This window comes from Sceloporus undulatus, chromosome 6 (genome assembly GCF_019175285.1).
Source record: "Sceloporus undulatus isolate JIND9_A2432 ecotype Alabama chromosome 6, SceUnd_v1.1, whole genome shotgun sequence".
NCBI classification, from domain to species: Eukaryota; Metazoa; Chordata; class Lepidosauria; order Squamata; family Phrynosomatidae; genus Sceloporus; species Sceloporus undulatus.
The window spans coordinates 136,851,238-136,868,480 of record NC_056527.1 but is presented as its reverse complement, the minus strand read 5'-3'; the positions used below and the strand labels follow the sequence as shown (position 1 = coordinate 136,868,480).

The window sequence follows — 17,243 nt, the reverse complement described above, 5'->3', positions numbered from 1 at the left end:
AGAGAACCCTAGAAGAGGCTCGCTTTAGAGTCATCATAAGTTTTTTTTTTAATGGTGGAATACAATAATAATCACCACTTGTTCTAAGGGAGGGAGGGAGGAAAAAGAGGATAGAGGAAGGAAGGAAGGAAGGAAGGAAGGAAAAAGAGGGGAGAGGAGAGGAAAGAAGGGAGGGAGGGAAAGAGAGAGGAGAGGAGAGAAGGAAGGAAGGAAAAAGAGGGGAGAGGAGAGGAAAGGAAAGAAGGAAGGAAGGAAGGAAGAAAAAGAGAGGAGAGAGGAAGGAAGGAAGGAAGGAAGGAAGGAAGGAAGGGGGAATAGAGGCGGGGGAGAGGAAAAGATAGGAGGGAGGGAGGAAAGAAGGAAGGGAAAAAGAGAAGGGGAGAGGAAGGCAGGCTAGCGTCCCTTTTTGCTCTGGTGGGGGGGACTGCTTTGGCTCAGGGTTGCTCTGCGCATGCTTGTCTGGAGAGACCCTCCCCAGCCCTGCCTCCCTCCTCCTCCTTTTCTTTTGGCTTCTTTCCCCGAGGGACCCATGCCTCCTTCCTTCGGAGAGGCTGGGGCAGGAGGCGGCGGGGCTCCTGCCAGCCGGGGCCCCTTTCCCGTCCCTCCTCGGGGCTCCAGGGCAGTAAAGCAGCCCCAGCAGAGAGAGAGAGAGAGGGGAAGAGGTGGAGGAGGAGCAGCTGCTTTTCCTCTGAATGGGCGCCTTCGGGGGGAGCTGTCCAGGGAAGGCGGCACCCGAACGGAGCTCTCCTTGGTGCTGAACCTGGCCGCGCCCAGAGGGCTCCCAAGGCAGCCTCCGCCTCCTCTTCCTCCTGGCTAGACTCCCTCCATCCGAGCCTCGGGCTCCCATTGAGCGCAAGCCAACTTCAGAGAAGCAGGACTCAGAGGCGCCTTCCTCCTTCTCTTCCTCCTCCTGACCAGGATTTCTCCATCAGCGCTTAGAGCATCCCTCCTGGACCCACTGGGTGCAAGCCAGCTCCACAAAAGCGGGACTCAGGGGCACCTTCCTCCTCTTCCTTTTCCTCCTCTTCCTCTTCCTTGTCCTTTTCCTCCCCTTTTCCTTTTCCTTTTCCTTCTCTTCTCTTCCTCCTCTTCCTTTGCCTCTTCCTCCTCCTTTTCCTCCTCTTCCTTCTCCTCCTCCCAGCTAGACTCTCTCCATCCCAACCTCGGGGTCCCATTGAGTGCAATCCAGCCCCACAGAAGCGGGACTCAGAGGTGCCTTCCTCCTTCTTCTTCCTCCTCCTCCTCCTCCTTTTGGCCAGGCTCCCTCCATCCGACCCCAACCCATCCTTCCCAGCGGATCCCATTAAGCTCTAGCCAGCTCCAGGAAAGCAGGACTCAGAGGCACCTTCCTCCTCCTCTCCCTCTTCTTCCTCCTCCTCCTCTTCCTCCTCTTTCCCAGCCTGCCTCTATCTGTTCTCAGCCCATCCCTCCTGGTCCCATTGTGAGCAAGCCGTCTCAGCAGAAGCAGGACTGGGAAGCCTTCCTCATTTGCCTCTTCCTCCTCGCCATGGCTGCGCTGACCAAGGTGGCTTCTGCCTCTTCCCTGCTGGTGGTGCTTTGGGGTAGGTGCTCGCCTTCCCTGGGGTGCCTTTCCACCCCCCCCCCATTGGATCAAAGAAATCGATCTCTTTTTCGAAATGGGGGGTAGAGGGGGCTGGGAGGGGGACCATATTGGTGCCAGGGAACAACAGGAGAAGACTGGCTAGGAAGAGGTAGTTTCTCGTTGCCTGGGTACCCCACCCCCAGCAGTAGCAGACCCCAGGAAGGTGGTTGGCAAAGGGTCTTTGCAACCCCAGGACCCCCAGGATCCTTGTTGTCTGGTTTGGGGATGGAGGAGGGGGTGCCAATATGGAGGTCACCTCTCTGGATCATGCCAAGCTCCACCTGAAAGAGGGGCAAGAGATGGCAATCTATGTGCCGGTTAAATTTTTTAAAAAAATAGCCTATTGGTATAGTGTTGTTGTTGTTGTTTTAAAATTTTGTAATCATTGGTTCAGTTTTATCTTTTTTTTAAAAAAAATTAATGTAAGCCACCTTGAATCCCCTTGTGGGAGAAAGGCAGAATATAGATCCCATCCATCGATCAATGAATCACATCCTTCTCCTGTTGGCAGAGTCAATGCTAGTGACTGTAGGCAGAACTCCCCATACAAAGTGTGGCAGGAGAGACATGCCTTTTGGAAGCTGGCTTTGCTGGTGACTGGCTCCATTACCTAGACCTATAAACGGAGTTACCTGATGTTCTCATTGAATGTGGATTCCAGGCTGTACCTTAGAACTGAGCACTTTGGGTGGGGGAAAGATAGCCAAGGAAGAAGCCCTAGGGAAGGCTGTCCAGGCTGTTGGAATATAGCTCCCAGCATCCCTCCAACCACAATTGGCTCTAATGGCTAGGGCCAATTGGAACTGCAATCCAACAACATCTGGAAGGATGCATTTTGTCCACCCCACCATAAACTATGGATCTGGCCAATGCAATAAAATAATGGCTGGCTGTGTTATGATTCCAGATCTGAACAGGGATTTTTTGTATGCTTTTAATTGTTGTGTTTTTAGTATTGTAGGCCACCCTGAGTCCCAGTCTTGGGAGAAGGGCAGCATATAAATAAATATAACAACAGCAACAACAACAGCAACAGCAACAACAGAGCACACTGAGTGGGGGAAAGATAGCCAAGGAAGAGACCCTAGAGCAGGCTATCCAGGCTGGTAGACTATAGCACCTGACATTCCTCCAGCCCTCATTGGCTCTAATGCAGTCCAAAAACATCTGGAAGGATGCATTTTGCCCACCTCTGCCATGAACTCTGAGTCTGGCCAATGCAATGAAATGGCTCTGTGGGACTGAGTTTCTCAGATACTACCAAAAGACAGTATTGCAGTGCCAGGTTTGATGGAGCCCTGGGCCAGATGTTTGCTGCCTTCCCAACTATGTTCTCAACCACCTTGCTCGACTCCCTCAAACCACAGTTTAATATTATGAAGGGATGAAATGGGTATGCTTAGCTCTGTTTTTCAAAGTCTTTATAGAGGCTGTCAGAGAGGTTGAATAGTGCAGTTGCGGCACATCTGACAGTCCTTCTGACAAGTCTTGGGGAATGTGGAAGGAAATACACTTTTGCTTCTTTCCTTGCTGGCCTCACCTTTCCTTGCTGGCCTCACCTTTGCTGCTGACTTTTCCCCAATCCCAATCCTTACCAGATGGAAGTTGGGCTCAGAGAATAGCACATATAAATCGCATATAAATTGTAAGTACCCATTTGGACAGCCCTTCCCCAAGCAAAGTGCACAGAATCCACATATCTGAGCTTTAAACAGAGCAGGAGCACTGTGGAGCAATTCTCAACTGTACCCACCATCTTTATTCTCTCAGTAATAAAAGCAGCAGGTGCCACTACAGTTCTGTTTTACAATAAATCTACCCACTGTTTGCAGTTTCTTCTTCTTCTCCTTTTTTAAAAAAAGGCCATGCACAAGACATTGAAATGGCTACTGGGAGTTTCTGGGTGCCAAAGCTCCAAACCAGTATTGTGTCTGTCACTCCTCCCCAGTTGTGGGGCTACTTGCGAAGGGAATACAGGAATGATTGGAGAATATTTGTGTGTGTGTGTGTGTGTGTGTGTGTGTGAAGCACTGATCTCAGAAATGTAAACCAGGAAGGTTGTACTTTTCAGAGTAGTATGTCTATGAGAGTCTTATTTGGACAGCAATCTAAATGAAAGTATCGCAAAGGGAAGAGAATGCCCATCCTTTCTCTTCAGTCAGTTGTAGCAGAACCTGAGTGCTTTGAGACTTTGGAGTATTTTCAAACACGGCACTTAAATGAGAGTTTGTACTTTACCTGTATCTTTTAATACTTAGATTGTGTAGGATGCACATCCTTCTTCAAATAGCATTCTTCCTCTTGCTTTCTTGCATTAGCAACATTCCTGTGCGTGCACAAAGCATATGAGTGGCTCAGAAGTGCTTTGAGAGTCTTATTTAAAAATGCCCTTTAGGGTAAATGAAACCCTAGAGCAAAGTGCCAACTCTTTAGCTCAGAAAATCCGGGATATTTGCCATGCCAACCATGCATTTAGGTGTACTACTGACATAGTTCTCCTGCCACCAAGAAATTGCTGTTATTGGGTGTCAGTTGGAAAGAATATATAGACATATCTGTTTGCAAGAAAAATGTTCTACTTGTTGAGTGATGTTCATTTCTAAAACCTTGATACCAGACACTTGAGTGGATGCATTAAAAGTGTGCTGCAAAATTCACAGCTCCGCTAGAGGGAACAAAAATGGGAAGAAGAGGTTTAGGGAGTCCTAGGGTGCATTTACACTGTAGAAATTAGGCAGTTTGACACCATTTAAGTGTTTTAGTTGCATCATAATAAATCCTGGGACTTGTAGTTTGCCCAGGTTTTTAGCCTTCTCTGCCAAAGAGTGCTGACGCCTCACAAACCTACACATCCCAAGGTTCTGTAGGATAGTTAAAGTGGTATGAAATAGCATTATTTCCACAGTGTAGCTTCTCCCACAGAGAATGTGCAGACACTGTGGTAAAGTAATGGCCTGTGGGCTTTTATTGGAGCGTTTAATCATTCAAATGTTATGCTTGCCTTTTGAAAATATTGTGAGCTTTTAGCTTATAAATGCAGCAGGAGAAAATGAAAGTGCTTCTCAGTCTTATCCCCAAAGGGTTTCAAAAAATTGCATTTGTATAATGTTTATTTGTCTCAAGATGCTCAATAGATGGTTGTTTTGTTAGTCAAGAAGCCCAACATAGTTCAGTCTGTTTATATTCTTAAGTCTTTTTCAGGGGCTATATAAAATCATACAAGGATAACAAGAGAATATATTATATCACATTGTACAAAATCATAATTACGTTGGAACATTCCCTGTGGCTTGTCCCTGGAATCAAAATTCAGACATTTCTGGACCAGGAACATGCAAGCCATTTGCTGGATTTTAAACCCTTCTTCAGAAATCTTTCTTATGGTTAATTTTTCTTTAGCCCATTTAAATCTGTTTATTATTGAATATTATCTGCTTTTTTATATACCAACTGCCTTCATGAAGGCCTGTATTCTACATTAGCTACTTAGTTAAGTATAGTTTAGTTAACTAAGTGCAGGAATCCCTCATTTATCTGACAACTTAGGGAACATCTCCAAATCTGACCTTGTTTTCCAAAACTGTCCCATACTTGTGATCACTCTTTTTTCCAGGGTTGTGACACTATTGCCTCGATCATATACTTAACCAAGTATCGGATGTAGTATACTGGACAAAAGTTTTCTCCTTTGTTCACACGTTTCCACTCGTCCAATAAATGGCTTGAGAGTCCTTGGTCCAAAAACTTCTGAACTTTGGTTCCAAATAGACATTTACAGGCAATGGGGGCATGTACCAGTTGAATTGTGATTTTATGCAATGTGATATCATGTATTATGTATTGTGCTTTCATGATTTTATGTAGTCTTTGAAGAAGGCCTTAGTAGTGTATTTGACTAATGCCTCTGTTTAGAAATAAATATTCTCCAATTTAAAATTTCTTTTTGACATTTTATGTGTGCAAAGTACCAATTCTGGGTTATATAATGCCCGGTTGGTGGGCTGTGTCTCAAATATGTACTGAGATCTCAATATGTCAATTTTAATTTTAGCCCAAACAATTAAAGTCTGAAAAGGTGCAAAACCAGATTGGTTTGTTAGAGGAATGGGAAGAAACAGCTCACACGCACATGCACAACCTGAAAAGCCATAGTTAGTTCAGCACAAAGCTATTATTAAATATGGATTATTGGTTGATATCAGCCCACAAGGAGGGAAGCTTTTACAAATCCTGATATTTAATCCATTCTCAATGAATGCCAGCAATTAATAGAAAGCTTTATTTTCATTGAGAACTAGCAGAGACTTGAATAACAGATTGTTCTTTGTGTCGCTCCACCCTGTCTATGTTTGTTTCCCTCTTCTCCCCCTACTCTCCTCTTACATGGGTCTCTCACTTTGTCGTAAACATTTACACATGCACTCTGGTGCCTCCGCCATTCTTCTCCAGTGGGTGTCTGTTCGGCAGTATGTGTTGAAGTGCCATCGGAGAAAGAGGCCGTGCAGGGTTCACGCATGAAGCTCATGTGCATCTCCTGCATGAAGCGAGAAGAGGTTTCTGCCAACACTGTGGTGAAATGGTACTACAAGACTGAAGGGGGGCAAGATATTCCTGTAAGTAACCTTTGGACACCACAAGCTGCATGAGATGAGAAATGGAAAAGGACTTGTGAGAGCAGACCATATTATTCTCTTTCTTGCTTTAAGATGGGAGGAATAAAGAGGAGGAGGAGGAATCTTAGGTAATAAGTACAATCGTCCCTTAATATCCATGAATTCTGCACCCACAGATTCAAATATCCACAGCTTGAAAATATATTTTTAAAGATCCAAAAATCAAATTTGATTTTGCCAATTTGTAAAAGCGACACCACTTTACTATCCCATTTTATATAATGGGACATGAGCATCTGTGGATTTTGGTATCCAGAGGGCTCCTGGGATCAAATCCCAGCAGAAACCTAGGGCCCGCTGTAACTGTAGGTAAGCCTGGCACATCTGCATGATGACAAACAAGTTGCTGTCATGTGTGTTCAAGCTTACTGACTTTTGGCAACCCTCTCTTAGGGCTTTCATGGCAAGATTTCTTCAGAGGTGGCTTCCCATTGCCTTTCTCTAGGGTCAAGAATCCTGCAGGAAGGGTTTAAGAGCACATGGGATACCTTTGCAGTCTTCTGAAGAGTATGCAGGTTAGAGCAAATTCTTTTCCCAGAAAAAAAGATTGCAGCCATAAATCAGACGTAAACAACAGACAGACGTTTGGCTGATTTGCATCGCTTTATCAAGGACTATTAATTCAACAACAAAAAAACCCTTTTAAATTAAAATAAGGTGTGGAAATTAAGGACGCTTGGGGTTACCAGCAGTGAACTTCCATCTGAAAGGCCTGAGCTCAATTTAGTTCCAGTACTGAGAACAAATCTCATGCTCAGAATGCACTCAGAGGCATTCTCTTCTCCTATTCTAATCATGCACCCTTTGCCCCAGCTCTGATTGGTGGATCTAGAAGTGCCTTGGAGTTTATGGAGGAGGGATGTGCACATTTACATGCTGTTTTTGCATATTTTCATGTTGTAGAAAATCTTTATTTCCCAGTAAAGTTGTTCATTTGCTAAACCCCAGCCCCAACCAAATGCTGCATTATTCACAGGGCAGCCAAAGAAGTCAAGTCAATAGGCTGCATGTCTTGGTAATGCTTCTTTGTTTCTGTTTTGGTTGTTGTTGCTGTTGTTGTGTGCCTTTAAGAAATTTTCTACTTATGGTGACCCTATAATGGGGTTTTCTTGGCAAGTTTCTTCAGAGGTGGTTTGCCATTGCCATCCGCTGATATGCAGGATTAAATCCAAAGTCATATCTACCGTGAACATATGGAATCAGTGGGATTTACACAAATACCAGTTTACCAGTCTGCATTGAAGTCAGTGAATCTACCCTTAAGTAGAATTAGGAACTGGATTCAGGAACTACAGTAGGAACTGTAATTCTGGGATCTGTAGTTTTACAAGGTGTTCAGCCTTCTCTGCCAAAGGCTGGTGCTTCACAAAGCTACAAATCCCAGGATTCTGTAGGATACAGCCATGGCATTTAAAGTGGTGTCAAACTGCATTATTCCTACAGTGTAGTTGTATTCTCAGAGCCCTTTCACACTACATAATTATAACTCTATGAACCCCCTTGAAATGCCATGGCTTCATCCTATGGACATCTAGGATTTGCAGTCTGGGGAAAGGTAATTAGAATTCTTAGCCAGAGAGATCTAGTGCTTGCCTAAACTCCCAAGACTCCATATCATGTAACCATCACCAAAAAAGAAAAAAAAAGAAGCAGAATCTCACTGTTAAAGGTCTAGTATAAAAGGGCTGTGAGCAAAGCAGAAATTATTAGGTGACAGTACAGTTGACTGGGAGTGACTGTATCCTTCCTTATCCTACTCTCTACAGATCTATGAGTACAGAAATGAGAAACGGGAACTTGAAAGCCGCTTCCGTGGCCGGCTGCAGTGGAATGGAAGTGCAGACATGCAGGACGTGTCCATCTCGGTACTCAACATCTCCCTGAACGATTCAGGGACCTACACCTGCAATGTCACCCGGGAATTCAACTTTGAGAGCCATCGTCCGGTCTTCACCCGAACAACGTTGATCCACCTCACAGTAGTGGAAGATGGTATGATGGGACAATCCCTCATAGCAGGGTTTCTCAGTTGGGGTCTCCTGGAATTCTAGTGTTCTGGGAAAGTTTGCCAGGGATTCCACAAGAGATTGTGGTTGGGGAGGTTTTTATTTTTCAACTATAGATATAATACCTTTTTATGCAGGGGGGTGCCTGAGAGATGGAAATTATTTCAAGGATTCCTTCAGAGTAGAAAGCCTGAGAACAGATGTCTTATAGAGTTCATGTTAGTATCTCTTGGCAATGTTTGGATCTTTCAACAACAAAATAATGATATAGCCAAGGAAGGGTTACCCAGCTTCCAATCCCTTTCTCTTACATTCAAAGTTCCTATGCAGACGCAGAAATCTGTAGATGCCAAATTAAGGACAACTCTCAAAGTAGCCTCAGCACACTTGCTGTGTGCCATTGGCTATATATGTGTGTGCAAGTGTGAGATGCCTCATAGCCTTGCCACTGCAAAATGCTTAAGTTATTGTGACAGCTGTGTGGCAGAGTGTCACTACTTCCTATGATTCAAAGCAGGGTAGCTAAGTTAAAAATTTGGAAGGTCAATTCATGCCTTTTGCTTTGTTTAAAAGGCCACCTTCAATTTTTGCAAAAACTGAGCATGCAAACGCAACTACAGAAGTTATGTAAATTTTGAACACACCCAAGGAGTGATCCATAACATTTGTCATGTGCTATGTTGGACCTACCTAAACCATCTCCTTTTCCAAAAGACTTATGCTTTTGTTTGTTCACTCCTCCGAAAGGTCCCTCTGAAAATCACAGAGTTTGTGTCGACATAGTGTGAGTTTGGTTGCAGTAATGATACCACATCTTATGTAAAAGTATTTTTTTCCATCCCCAGGCATTTCAGATTTCTCTTTTAAATAATGGTGATTAGAAACTAGCAACAAAATCAGGCTTTTCTGAGTAGTTTGTTGAAATCATAAATACTTCAGTTGAAGCAGAGATGAATGACTGCTATGCTAAAGACAGCTTCCTTCTGTCACATATTTCCCCTTAAGCTGTGTCTATACTGTTCTCTCCCTCACCTCTGCCCACAGCTGTATATCCCTTTTCTTTGTTCTCTTCCTCTATATTCTTTGCTGAAGATCCTTCCCTCCGTTGTCTCCATTCCTTGGTGATCTTCTCTGTCTTCAGCACAATATACAACATCTACAGAGGGGGATGTAAAAGAACAAGGAGGATGTTATGAGCTCCTAGGATGGGCATAGGCTCTCTGTCCCAAGTGAAGTATGTCATCTCAGCAACTCTGCATATTTAAGCATGTGCTAAGAACACAGAGAGGTGGCACCTGCCATGCATGCACCTTGTCAGCCTTATTGCCAGAGATTTAGCAGGTGGGTGGATGGCAACACAAGCTCCTTTCAAAGACAGTAGAACCTCGGTCATCTCACCCAGTTCTAGGTGGCAATCTGAAATGACAATATTTCCTTCATATAACCTTATTAGCATTCTTACTGTTCCAACGTTGGGTTAACTAAACACTTATGAGCATAAGTGCTTGGTTCTAACATGGGACCACTTTAAGTGTTGTAGCTCAGTCCTATGGAATCTTGAGATGTATAGTTTTACAAGGCCTTCAACATTCTCTGCCAAAGATGAATTTCAGCATGCACTGAATGAATACTTCATTGGCGCTCTTAAGAAGTACATGGGCACTGTCTTAAGGAAAGTCCATTTTAGAAATGTTGACATTCAAATGCCCTGAGGCTGTACTGCTCTGCAATGACTGGATTCTTGCTCTGTTTGCAACAATGGATTAATTAATGGGAAAGTTTGACTTTGAGACTGAAAGGTGCTCTATGGGCACAGTGGATCTTGTAAGAATAATTAGGTCTGCCCGGTGGCTGCTTAGAAGACTCAAGAGTTTAAAGCACAATCTCAAGGGGAGGGAGGCCTCAACAGTTTTTTCCCCATTTTTTTTATCTCCTGTACAGCTGGAGAGGATGTTACATCTATCGTTTCTGAAATAATGATGTATATCCTCTTGGTCTTCCTCACTTTGTGGCTGCTCATAGAAATGGTTTACTGCTACAGAAAAGTTGCTAAAGCAGAGGAGGCTGCCCAGGAAAGTGCGTAAGTATGTAAAACCTAAGCACTTTGGAATGGGACAAGAGAAGAAGCAAATCACAAGTGCCTCGTTCCAACAATGAGGGTGGAACAGAGGTCCTAGGTCAATATTTTTTTTGCTGCAGATGTTGCAATACAAACCTAGAGCTCCCTATCCCCAAGGGCTTCCCCATTCACTTTAATGGAAGCTCACATGTACATAATCGCGAGAATGATTGGGAAAGACTGCAGAGAATGCTCCCATGTGAAGATACATCCAGTAGCATCACTAGGGTTGGTGTTAGTGCAATAACTCATGGGGTCACCCTGCCATAAAGAATCCTTAGTAAAAAAAAATCCTACTAAAGTTACTCATAAATTGTAATGCCAGTATATGCTTCTGCCTGTATACAACAGAGTACAAGCATGAGGCTGCCTTGCATAGGCTCATAACCAGACAACCCTATACCATACCACCATATTGTTTGCCTTGCAGAAATCCTATTATGGCAGAGGAGTTTCCCATTCCAGCTGAGATGCTCGTTTCAGCTGGAGGTGTCATGGCTCAACCCTAGAACCTGCTGTATGAAAAGCCAATGCTTCCATCATTGAACCAAGTCTCTTACTCAGGCAAGGTGATAAAAGAATGGCAGTTTAGATTTCTCAACCTTTTTATCTTGCTCTATAGGACTGATTACCTCGCCATTCCATCCGAAAACAAAGAAAATTGTGCTGTGCCTGTGGAGGAATAGAAGATGAAACTACAGTGTGGTGGAACTTGTTATCAAGGTGAGAGAGTGCTGAAAAAAGTATCTGGTTAGTTGGCTGATGGTTGATAAAAATCTCTGTCTATGTCTCATAATGATGTCTTCTGTCATGTCTAGCAGCAAGCAGGCCAGTACAGGTTGTGGATTAGGCTGGCATTATTGAATAATTTAGCTATATTATGAGATGCCATGGGCCATTAGAGAAAGATTATAATACTTGGTAAAGTCGAAGGTGATAGGAAAAAAGGAAGACTGCTTTACAGGTGACTTAGTGAGAGCCAGCATGGTGCAGTGGTTTCAGCACTGGACTATGACCCTGGCAAGTTGGGTTTGAATACCCACTTGGCCATAAAAACCCACTGGGTGACCTTAGACAAGTCACAGTTTCTCAGCCTCAAAGGACAGCAATGGCAACCCCCCTGGAAGAAACTTGCAAGAAAACTTTGTGGTTACCATAAGTTGGAAATGACTTGAAGGCAAACAATACACAAGACTTGATAGAGGAAGCCATGACTCTGAGTTTGCAAGACCTGATCAGGGCTATCAATAGCAGGGTGACTTGGAGGTCTGTCATTCACAGGATCGCCATAAATCAAAACTGACTTGATGGCAATTAACAACCACAAATTGAATATTGTGGCAGACTTTTGAGGTTTGTGCTTGTTGTTTAATACATCTGATTGTTGTTGTTGTGCACCTTCAAATCATTTCCAATTTACAGTGATTCTAATGGAGCCCCTTATGGGGGTTTCTTGGCAGGATTTATCCATAGAAGGTTCGCCATCTCCTTCCTCTGAAGCTGAGAAAGTATGACTTAACCAAGGTCAGCTGCTGGGTTTCCATTTTTATGGGCCCTGAGTTCTCTTGGCACTGCCCCAAACCCCAATGGAGTTTGGAGAAAGTTTTAGCCATCACTAAAAACATACCCAATTATTTGCCAATGAGGCAGTCTGCCTTCTCTTCTCTTCCCTTCTGACATGCTTCAGACTTCAGAGAAGCTTTGAAAAATGGCTAAAGCCAAACAACAACAGGTACTAGAAAGGAATGATGACACTTTAAGTGCACTGCTAGTAGAGCCTGTGAATGGGGAGAAGTTTTAAATGTTGCCCTTCCCATGCAGTCCTCCAGTATGCAGTCTGTTCTTAAGCTATATCAAACATAGTTAATTTTTTTTAATGTTTTGAGTGCATGTGTTGGCTGCTGAATTCAAATAATCAATTTCAAATCTCTAATCCAAATTTAGGCCCATTACAGACAGGCATAAAAGTATGTGCTCAGCACGTACTAGGGTTAGAAAGGGGCATCCCTTCCGGACGCCCCCAACCCTAGTATGTGCTCAGCACATACAAAATGGCGGTGCCCGTTCCACACGGGGGCCGCCATGACGATGTCACGAACGTGCCACCTCCAAACAAGGCAGAGCGGACGTGATGTCATTGCGCTGCACGAGGGCGCATAGAGCGCCCTTTCCGCAGCTTGAAAAGGAACTCCAAAATGGAGATCCTTTTGCTGTTTGCGTTGCTGGTGCAGCCTTCAGACGGCTGCACCAGTGACGCAAGGGACAAAGGGGCCAAGCGGCCCCTTTCTCCTCCTCCTCACTGTCGCCGGGTGTCCTTGGGGCTTGAAGCCCCAAGGACAACCCTTTCCAGGCTGTGGGGAAGTGGCCTGGAAAGCAGCGGATCAGGGCCTCAGAGGCTGTCGTTCTGGCAGCTGAAGTCCTGATACAGCAGGGAAAGGGGCGGGTGCAGGCCGCCCCAAACGGGTGGTCTGTAACACACCTCTGAATAATGCAAATCAAATCACACTCAGCCTATTTCTTGTTTTCAGGGATGTGGAGGCGCAGACAGATATGGAGGCGCCCACTACCAAGGAGGAGGAACCATGGATGAGACAGTGTAAATTTGTTTCCCTTTATCTCGGACATTGCTTTGACTTCATGGCTCTCATCTTGAGCTCTCAGCCCATCTGCCAAAGAGACTCCTCCTTTGAGGCATGCTGAATCAAAGGAGGCAAAGGTTGAAGTAGCTCCTTCATCAGCATCTTCTCAATAGCTTTGTAAATACTACTTTTATCTCTCACTGCAGAGTTTCCTTTGGGTGCTTTTCAACATCATAGCTATCCTGGGGCAATGCAAGCAACATTTATTTAACCATTCTGATCTTCAGTGTTAATGATAATATTAGCCCAGTGATGTCGTAGAAGGGTCTTGGTATGTTTTGGGGGAAATCACTAGCATGGCTGATTTCTCCAGCAGCAATAGAGCAGACCAGGCAGGAGAAATATGGTGAGACAACTGTTTGTCAATTTGCACACAATGGGAGAAAAAAGACGGGACGTTCCAGGAGCAAAGACATTTCTAGGGTATAGTGAAGTGCTAAATGATACTATATTCATATCAGGCTGAGCTCTGGGATACGTGACATCTGAAAACATCTTCTGCTTGCTTTATTTGCTAATTTCATACTGTAGTATTTGTGGCATATCATGATGTGGATGAGACAAGAATCAGTTAACTTAGTTGGGTTTTCAGAGATGTAGTGACAGCAATCTTTTAAAATAATGCCAGCCAAGATGTAGTGGGCAGCAATAGATATCTACTTTACCAAACATCTGCATCTGATGTACAGTAGAAAAAAGCCTTACCATTTGGCAGGATCATAAAAGTGGTCAAGCTGGCCAAGGCAAGGTAAGTCAGCTCAGCTTAGGAAAGATCACAAAACTCACCAAGTATGGGCTTTCAGTCAGGCCTGGAGTATTCTTTGCTGTACTCCTAATGTTGAAGCAATACAGACAGTTCCAACTGGACAGAATTATGCCTTGGCTGAACATGGCAACATGTTTAAGCAGAAGACAATGTTCTCAGGCTGCAGGGCAGGAATAAAATGGGAGAAACTTTACTCATGTGATGGGGCTGCAGTGCAGTCAAAGAAGCCGTTTTCTTTGTCTCCTTTATCCCTTACAGAGGGCTCTTCTTCTCTCCCTCTCATATTTATGATATTAAAATTTAGAGGCCTCACCAGTAAGGGCTTACATGACTGTAGAGGCAGAACAGTGAGGAAAACCGAGGTCAGTTCTGCCTTTTCATAAAGAAGCTTCGATAATGTAAGAGCAATACAATTACTTAAATGAATGCACCTGAACTATTGACTAGAGATTACAGAATCATTGGACTGGAAGAGACCTCTGAAATGCCAACTGCTTGAAAAGATCAGATTGGTCCCTAGGCGTTGGGACCCATGCGTATCCTCTTTTACAGTGAATAATCATATCAATGAAACATACATAGTATAGCCCCATGCAATCCAACAGAACTAGTTTCAGGCTTTAACAAACCATGGCTTCTTGTAACAAGAATGAGCAATGGCAAATGCTCCCTTCCTCTTTGTGGAGAAAAACGTCTACTTTGGTATGTAGCAAACTACAATTAGCCCTCATCAGCCTAAGATCTTTCATCATGCTTTTATCCCCTCCTGTTTAGGCTAAACATTGGGTTACTAGACCAGTTTAAATCAAATAAAGATGAGTTAAATCATGGTCAACTTAGAAACAACTGATTTCAGTGAGTCTACTCTATGTATTACTAAGTCTGGTCCAACCATCATCTGCTGATTCCAGACAAAATAACAAACTGGGATCTGCAGTTACCACCAGCGAATCTAGACTTCACCAAATGCATAAATCATTTAATTTACACAGAAGGGGTTATTTGTATCAAATGTAAGGATGTTTCACCTTCATGCTTTCTACATATCACATATTACAAACCTACTGTGTATTGGCTCCATCTCACTTGGTATTGCTTTTAGGCATGTAGCATGTTGGTGCAATGAGTAGGAATGATAGAAGGGAAGGGACTAAATCGACTGTATTTTTTACCTGTGCTTGAAGATTTAAGGAACACCATATGGACTTCATGGTTCAGCTCAAAGATGAAAATTCCCGGCTTCTGGTGGGTTGAGGCAAGTTGTGATCCTGTTTTTGTCACCATGAGCAAATGAGTACAAAGATATTGAGCAATATTTTCTTGTAGCAGAAAACTTGACGTTTCCATTGTTGCAATTCCTGTTCTGTTGACAAGGCACAATTGCTAAAACTGCTTTTAGATACAAATTCACTTATACTTGTATGGGCAAAAAGCTGCATCAGAAATGCTACTTCTGCTGGGTAGTTTCCAATCTCCCCGAATTTAGCCACTCCAGCTAATATGAAGAAATCATATGTATCATGCACTTTAGGGGGCTAAATATCCTAAAGGTATCAGATGCCATCTGATCTTGGAAGCTATGCAGGATCAGGCCTGGTTAGTACTTGGATGGGGGACCACCAAGGAATGCCAGTAGGCTATATTTCAGAGGTAGGAACTGGCTAAACCACCTCTGAGCCTTCCTTGCCTAAAAAAACCTATGAAATCCATGAGGTCACTGTATGTTGACAAACAATTTGATGGCACACACATTTTTCCCTGAGTGCTCCAAGCATTTTACACATAGTCACCAAGATCCTACTTCATTTTAGCATAGCATGAATATACACCAGCCTAATTATGCCAGTTGTGCAAATAATTGTGGAATGGGTGCCAAAGACTTCAGCTCATCTGTTGCACAAAGGTTGACACCCACCAAATCCAAAGAAAGGGGGCATGTAGGTGCTTGCAGAATGACCAGCTGCTCTAGGCATCACACGCAACAACCTCAGAGAAAGCACAACTGCTGGTTATTTTTTATGATAGTGTATTGCCAAACAGTACTCAGGTCTCCATCTCAGTAATCCTGAGGGCAAGGGTATGGGATGTGTTAGCCACCCAGATGTTTTTCACCTCCGGATGTGTTGGTCTTAGCTGGCATAGCCAATAGTGAAGGATCCCAGGAACTAAAAACATAAGAGGACTGGTAGCTCAGCCCTGACTTATACTAATTTGGTAAGACAGGCCTATGTTACAGTTTCCTACTATGGCAAGAGAGGCCAATTTGTAAGTGTATGGTGACCTACTCTATTATTTAGGGAAATAATATGCTACATTAGATAAAGTTGTTCAAATTTGGGAGCAGCATCTACAACTGCATGTAGGAAAAACTAGGTTGTAGCCTTTGTTCCCAGGCCAAGCACTATTTATCATCTCTCTACTCCGTGAAGTAAATATATAACACTATTCTCCACAGATGAGGATTTGAACCCCTACTTGGCCATGGAAACTATTGGGTGGCCTTAGGCAAGTCACCCTCACTCAGCTTCAGAGGAAGTAAAGGCAAGCTGTCCTCTGAACAAATCTTGCCAAGAAAACCCCTTAGAGTTGCTTTAAGTCAGAAATGACTTCAAGGCACACAAGAACAGCAACGATCCTTAACAGTACGCAAGGGGAACCTATGGCTTAGTAACAGTTGTACTATAATGCCCATTATCTATGAGCACTGGGCATTCTGGCTGGGCTTGAAAATAGCTGGACTCCAACCAGAATATGGAAAACCACAGAACCCTTCTAGAAGGCTTCTTTCTGGGTGAGGCATATGTTAACCTTAAGATTGTTGTATTACTATTCCCTAGCTAGTTTGTATCTGCATTCTATACCTACAGTAATAAAATCTGATGATACCTTAACTTCCAAGATGCATGTTCTAGAATTCAGAAGCCTCCTCTATGGAACAGACAGGCCCCTTACTATTTTCCTCTGTCTCCCTTTAATTACTTCCATCATTTCCCCAAAAGGATGCTTTCTTTTGCCTGTCTTCTCATCAAGTAGTTCATACAGTCTTTCTGACAGTCAGTGCCATGTTCCCAGACTGGGTGCCTTATGCAGACATGCAGGAGAAATCTTGTACAATGTCTTCATCTCCAAAGGCAACTTGTGTCTTGTCTGCATTGCATGGAAAAAGCAGAGGAGACTCAGAAAGAGACTGTAAAATAAAAATTATATTTAAAAAATAATAATAAAAAGCAAACAACCCACAGAGTGTCTTTTGTTCATTATATTTTATTCATACTTTTATTCCATTTTTTCCCTAGCTACTTTACATTAAGATTTTGGCTTTGTAGCCTTTGTAACTCCTAGGTTCTAGCAGTCAAGTTTGTGGTTTTGATTTTTTTTAAATCAATTTATATCAGACCTTGCGCACAGCGCAAAGTTTATTATAGATACAGAATCAG

General features: G+C 43.5%; 1 protein-coding gene across 1 annotated transcript; it reads left to right on the top strand.

The window, feature by feature from the left end:
* Positions 1 to 501: 501 nt before the first annotated feature.
* Positions 502 to 17,039, top strand: SCN3B (sodium voltage-gated channel beta subunit 3). The gene is made up of 6 exons (XM_042472308.1): positions 502 to 1,562; positions 6,053 to 6,216; positions 8,043 to 8,268; positions 10,224 to 10,362; positions 11,024 to 11,124; positions 12,930 to 17,039. Exons 1-5 carry the CDS (start codon positions 1,508 to 1,510, stop codon positions 11,085 to 11,087), a joined length of 648 nt encoding a protein of 215 aa, XP_042328242.1. The 5' UTR covers positions 502 to 1,507; the 3' UTR covers positions 11,088 to 11,124; positions 12,930 to 17,039.
* The last annotated feature ends 204 nt before the right edge of the window (positions 17,040 to 17,243 follow it).